We start from the raw sequence: 6,509 nt of genomic DNA on the forward strand, positions 1-6,509 counted from the left end.
AATTTGAAAGGGTGCACAACAAATGCTCAAACTCTCAAACAGTACTGCTGACAGAAACAAACCAACATGCAAAATCTCCGACTCTGAACCAGCAAATACTTCCAGTGAGTATCATCTCAGTCTAAAGGGTCAGAGAACAATGCTACCACAGATTCATCACTACACATCAAATCCTACACCAATTCTGAAAAGATGAACATCAAATTTATTGTAGAGGTCAGAATGGATGAGACCAGGTCTCTTGCTATATGTTACAACCAAACCTAAAGCCCTGTAAAAATGAATGGAAAATGTTTGTGTGGGGTTTGCACATTCTCCTCCTGTGGTGTCTGTGTGGGAACGTGGGCAGAAAATATACTTTGGATCTAAAAGGCTTGAGAGCACGAGTATTTACAAACATGGGATAGGGCTGATTGATCTGGGTGGGGTTGGGGAGGGGAGGGGATGTTCATTGCACATTGCATTCCTGAAGAAGGGCCTGTGCCCGAAACGTCGAATCTCCTGTTCCCTGGATGCTGCCTGACCTGCTGTGCTGTTCCAGCAATAAAGTTTCAACATTGCACAGCAGAGTCAAGATTAGAGTGGTGCTGGAAAAGCACAACAGGTCAGGCTGCTGATTAAGGGCTTTCGCCTGAACCATCGATTTTCCTGCTCTTCGGATGCAGCCTGACCTGCTGTGTTTTTCCAGCACTCTAATCTTGCACAGAATGAGATCCTAACAACCTTGCAAGAAAGGTTGATGATAAAAAGGGGCAGTCTGGAAAACTGAGACAATCCATATGTGGTTCCCTCTTCTCCCCCCACCCCCCCACCCCTCCAAGGGCTTGTGTGCAATCTCCCACTGACACCCAACCTCCACCACATTACCCTTCAATCAGACAAAACCAGAGGCTGAGGACTGACCAGTCTCTCCTATTTTTGAACCCTATGGCTTGCCCATACTTTGCAGCTCTGAACAAAAGCACCCCATATCCCTATGATCCAGGGCAACAGTGTGGGGGCATAAACACATTAGGGTAGTGATGGAGTGACAACAGACTCAGCTGCTGATCTAACCAATCGCCTATCAGCCCTCGATAGCACTATGCCTCAGAGACTGCAGTAAAAGTAGAGGTGTTGGTTATTTAAGCAGTGTTTTCTTCCAAATATCAACAAACTCTCCTACTCCCCACCCTAATTCAATGAAGGGTTGGGATAGGGGCACACTTGTTCTGAACCAGGACTGTACCACCACATCAGAACAGCATTTTGCAGCGCTTGGATCCTGCTTCTCTCCGCAGAATGATGAATGGAAACTAAAATCAAATCCAATTCAGGCAGACTTTCCAAAACTATACGAGTAATTAAACTTTTTTTTTTAAGAAACTGAAACGCTGGCAGGTTCCTTTGCAATTAGAGACACATCTCCACTCTCAAACAGTAGGGCATGATCCTGACTGCTCTCCTCTTCCCAACGAAGGGAATGGTGCGTGGTAGGGAAATATTTCACTGTGCAGCACACTTGGCTGTTTCCATCTAGAACACAAGATTGGTTATTACACTCACAATTCCCACAACCTGCCATTAACAGGTGAAAATACCAGTCAGAAATCTCTCAACAACCTCCTGTTTATGCCTTCATCGCTTCACAAGATCTATTTCCCATTGTTACCAACTAACAAGTCAAATAAAACACCACCAATTAGGTCAAGAGCACAAACTGATTCCTATACAGTTATCCCATTGACAGACCTGTCCCCACCCAGTACTGTACCCCAGTGTTATACAGGGACAGACCTGTCCCCACCCAGTACTGTACCCCAGTGTTATACAGAGACAGACCTGCCCCCACCCAGTACTGTACCCCAGTGTTATACAGTGACAGACCTGTCCCCACCAGTACTGTATCCCAGTGTTATACAATTGACAGACCTGTTCCCCACCAGTACTGTACCCCAGTGTTGAACAGGGACAGACCTGTCCCCACCCAGTACTGTACCCCGGGGTTAGACGGTGACTGACCTGTCCCCCACCAGTACCCAGTGTTGTACAGTGACAGACCTGTCCCCACCTGTGCCGTACCCCAGTGTTATACAGTGACAGACCTGTTCCACCTCCCCCCCGAGTACCATGTGCCAGTGTTATCCATTGACAGACCTGTCCCCCTAGAATTGTACCCCAGTGTTATTCAGTGACAGGCCTGACCCCTAGAACTGTATCCCGTATTACAGAAAGAGCCATCTTGTGCTACCCTTCTTCGACAATGAACAACAGGTGATTAAGTGCAAAGCCATAACTACTTCTGTGCTGTCAGGGTGCGAAAGCCTGAGGTGAGAGGGAGGAGGCTGCAGGAAATACAATGCCCTCAGCTGTCAGGGTCAGCACACATGCCCCAGGCCCAATCACATTCATCTTCCCCAGCCCTGCCCCAGAGGGGAGGTTGGTGCCCTGTTGTTAACACCCCCACCTTGTAGCTTCCCAAAATGACCAGGAGACAGTATATTGGGCCCACTGCCTGAGGTTTCAATACCATGCTCAGAGAGAAACGGTCATTCTGAGAGCGAGAGACATGTTTAACACTGAGTGGAAGCTTTCTGCAGCTTCTAATAAGTTGTCTTTTTGCTTTAAACTTCCACACAGTTGTTGGTCAGTCTTTTAATAATGAACAATAAAAAAAAACATGCAACACCAACAGGGCCGCTGTGGTTTCACTCGTACACACAGGTAATTGAGACTCTTTGAACCCACTGAGCTCACGGTCCCATCTGTAGCAGGAGTTCCAGTCTCCGGCTCCAGCTCCTCCTGTCACTAACCCTGAAACCTGGCCGAAAGTTCTCACACTTGCAGAGCACACAGGGACGCATGTCAGGCTATCAAATCAGGGTGTCATCGGCGTCTGCAGCTGGCTCAGAGACAGGTAGGTTAGACGGCGACTCCCAGCAACTAACTCACTGCCTCCTCACCAAGCTCCCAATCTGTTGCCATTCACACACTGTTCCCCACCACCTCAGCATCCAGCCTTTCCTGGCGATGATGCAGGTCCCCCTTACCTTCAGGGGCACGGGGAAAACAGGTAGCTGACCTTGCTCTATTAGGTGTTATTTCATTTTAAAAAAGCAGGGCATGGAACCACACATGGGTAGTCAGAACAGGAAGTGAAGAAATTCACACCCAATCCTTGTGCGCATGCACATTAATTCTGTCCTGTCAACTGGGAGGATTCCTCCCGGCTTGTCCGAGGAACACAGCCAGTCCTGCAACTGGGGATGGAGGGCAGAGTCTGAAACCTGAGCTGGAGTGTGTTTCAGTTTGTTGGACGTGGAAATGTAACGCGGGTGGGGAAAAAAAACCAGGTTGCCGTGCCGACATTGCACAGATCGCTCTCCAAAACAAAAAAAATAGGAGGCGAGCACGGGAATACATTTCTTTTAAAGAGAGCCTTCTTGCCCGTATTCAAGATGGGGAGGGAAGTGGGTCCTGGCGGAACTCTTGTTTGCTCCGTAACCCGAATGTGAGCACGGGATATGTAACTGGAGTCTCGAAGCTGCTAGGCATGCAGGCGGGGTCTCAGGGGCATGGGGTGGAAACAGAGCAGGAAGCCGGCAAAGTGGACGGCCGAGATGACCACAGTGTGCCAGCAAGGGGTTTGTTTCAATCCATCTACCTCCTGCTTTCCACCCCTTTTTTCCCCCCACCCCAGAGTCATGCAGTTGGTCCAATAACATACAGGGACTGAGGTATGACAATGCCATGCCGAGACTGAGTCTCCAACCTCCTTCCCGAGAGGAACGTTCAACCCCCTCGGCCGTTGTGGGGGCTTTTGTATGAAAGAGGCTCCCACCCTCAACAATCTCTCTACTCCTTAGCTTTAAAAGACTTTGTTTTTTTTAAAATCAATTCTACATTATTTTTTTTTAAACTACATTCGATTATAAACATTCGACAGATTTATAAAGGAATGTCGGGAATTATATGGTAATAGATTTTTTTTTAAAAAGGTTTTCGGAGTTTTGTTTTAAATTCTCTACAACCACTGTACAGAATTGCTGCCCCTCCTGTAAACCCCCCCCCCCCCCCCACCCCTACCAAACCCTGAGGCAGGAAATTACGCTTCACTGTTCATGAAGCTCTTCTCTTCCAGAGGTTTCTGGATCCAGTTACCATAGTTCATCTGCTCCAGCGCTTTGACGAACAGAGTGCGCGCGTTCTGGAAGTCTGCAGCCGCTGCCTTGGCGTCAGAGTAGGAGGCCATCGCCAGCAGATCCTGTCGATTGTTCTTCTTGCACAGCTGCCGGAACAGATCGTACAGGTTGATCTTAGAGACCCGGGACACATCCAGCTGAGGCCTGACGGGGTGGGAGAGAAGACAACAATAAAAAAAAAAGAGAATCAACATGCCACGGTGGCTCAGTGGTTAGGACTGCTGCCTCACGGCATGGAGACCCAGGTTCGATTTCACCTTCAGGTGGCTTTGTGGAGTTTGCACATTCTCCCTGTGTCTGCATGGGTTTCCTCTGGTTGCTTCCCACAGTCCAAACATCTGCAGGTTAGGGTGGATTGGCCATGGGAAATTGTCCCATAGTGCCCAGGGATGTGCAGGTTAGGGTGTGTTGGCCGTGGGAAATTGTCCCATAGTGTGCAGGGATGTGCAGGTTAGGGTGGATTGGCCATGGGAAATTGTCCCATAGTGCCCAGGGATGTGCAGGTTAGGGTGGATTGGCCATGGGAAATTGTCCCATAGTGCCCAGGGATGTGCAGGTTAGGGTGGATTGGCCATGGGAAATAGTCCCATAGTGCCCAGGGATGTGCAGGTTAGGGTGGATTGGCCATGGGAAATAGTCCCATAGTGCCCAGGGATGTGCAGGTTAGGGTGGATTGGCCATGGGAAATAGTCCCATAGTGCCCAGGGATGTGCAGGTTAGGGTGGATTGGCCATGGGAAATGGTCCCATAGTGACCAGGGATGTGCAGGTTAGGGTGGATTGGCCATGGGAAATTGTCCCATAGTGCCCAGGGATGTGCAGGTTAGGGTGGATTGGCCATGGGAAATTGTCCCATAGTGCCCAGGGATGTGCAGGTTAGGGTGGATTGGCCATGGGAAATTGTCCCATAGTGCCCAGGGATGTGCAGGTTAGGGTGGATTGGCCATGGGAAATTGTCCCATAGTGCCCAGGGATGTGCAGGTTAGGGTGGATTGGCCATGGGAAATTGTCCCATACTGCCCAGGGATGTGCAGGTTAGGGTGGATTGGCCATGGGAAATTGTCCCATAGTGCCCAGGGATTGTGCAGGTTGGGTGGATTGGCCATGGGAAATTGTCCCATAGTGCCCAGGGATGTGCAGGTTAGGGTGGATTGGCCATGGGAAATTGTCCCATAGTGCCCAGGGATGTGCAGGTTAGGGTGGGTTGGCCATGGGAAATTGTCCCATAGTGCCCAGGGATGTGCAGGTTAGTGTTGATTGGCTATAGGGAATGCAGGGTTACAGAGATAGGGTGGGGTGGTGGGTCTGGGTGGGATCCTCTTTAGGGATAGTATAATTTTACGAAGCCCTTGCAGTTTGAATGACAGCATCCAGTGCCCTGACCCATCCAGGTGACCTCCATTGGTGGTTTGTGCTCTGATTGGGTCAGTCTTGACCATGGGCTCTGTGGGTACAGACCCCTGCTTCCCTGAGCCAGGATCTCAAGTGCTCCTCCAGAGACTGAGCACACAGTCCAGGATGACCTGCTCATGGCCAGTACTGAAGGAGTGAGCTCAGAGTTCCTCATTGATCCTTTTGTGTAACCCTGTACCATGAGTCTTGGGTGTCCATTTAGCTGTGAACAAGAGGTACTGAACTCTGATGAGCTAGAATAATTCCCAATGGAAGATGGAACTTCTAAAAAAAAAAATTTCATTCACAGGATGTGGGCGTTGCGGGTTAGGCCAGTATTTATTACTGCCCAGCCGTAATTGCCCAGAGGGCAGCTAAGAGTTGACCATGTTACAGACAGTCTGGGAGTCACGTGTAGTAAGGGTGGCTGTTTCCTTTCATAAAAGACATTCATGAACCAGATGGATTTTTCCTGACAATTGGCAATGAATTTGTGGTCATCATTAGACTCTCAATTCCAGATTTTTAAAAAATTGATTTAAAATTGAACCATTTGCCGTGGTGGGATTTGAACCCGGGTCCCCAGTTACTACCTGGGTTTCTGGATAAACAGACGAGCAAGAACACCACTACGCCATCACCTCCTGGTTCTAGTCAGCAATGTCACAATGCCTAATGTTTCAATCATGCCAGGGGCTGGCTGTTTAAATTACCCATCAACTTTTCCTTTGGTTCCATCCAAAACTTCCACTTCTGCTCCATCTGCCAAAGACCAATTGACGCTCGATTCTTTTGTTTTCCCAGTCTGTCGCGTTGAGTCGTAGACACTAACCCGGCCAATCTGCAAGCAGAAAGCAATCCTTCAATCCAAGGAGGGGGCATGTGGGTAAGCAAGTGGGTGAGGCGGAGCAAGTGGGCGAGACGGAGCACGGGGGAG

At 49.3% G+C, this 6,509-nt stretch overlaps 1 protein-coding gene across 3 annotated transcripts in view; it reads right to left on the reverse strand.

Moving 5' to 3' along the window:
- Positions 1-3,412: 3,412 nt before the first annotated feature.
- The window catches only part of adar (adenosine deaminase RNA specific), a 92,992-nt gene continuing 89,895 nt past the window's right edge, over positions 3,413-6,509 (reverse strand). For all 3 annotated transcript variants that reach the window (XM_043684003.1, XM_043684002.1, XM_043684001.1), the window contains exons 14-15: positions 6,286-6,413; positions 3,413-4,325 (exon numbers count right to left, since the gene is read on the reverse strand). In XM_043684003.1, coding sequence (XP_043539938.1) covers positions 4,085-4,325; positions 6,286-6,413 — 369 coding nt within the window. In that variant the 3' untranslated portion in view covers positions 3,413-4,084. The remainder of the gene's footprint in view (positions 4,326-6,285; positions 6,414-6,509) is intronic.

This window comes from Chiloscyllium plagiosum, chromosome 51 (assembly GCF_004010195.1).
Source record: "Chiloscyllium plagiosum isolate BGI_BamShark_2017 chromosome 51, ASM401019v2, whole genome shotgun sequence".
NCBI lineage: Eukaryota > Metazoa > Chordata > Chondrichthyes > Orectolobiformes > Hemiscylliidae > Chiloscyllium > Chiloscyllium plagiosum.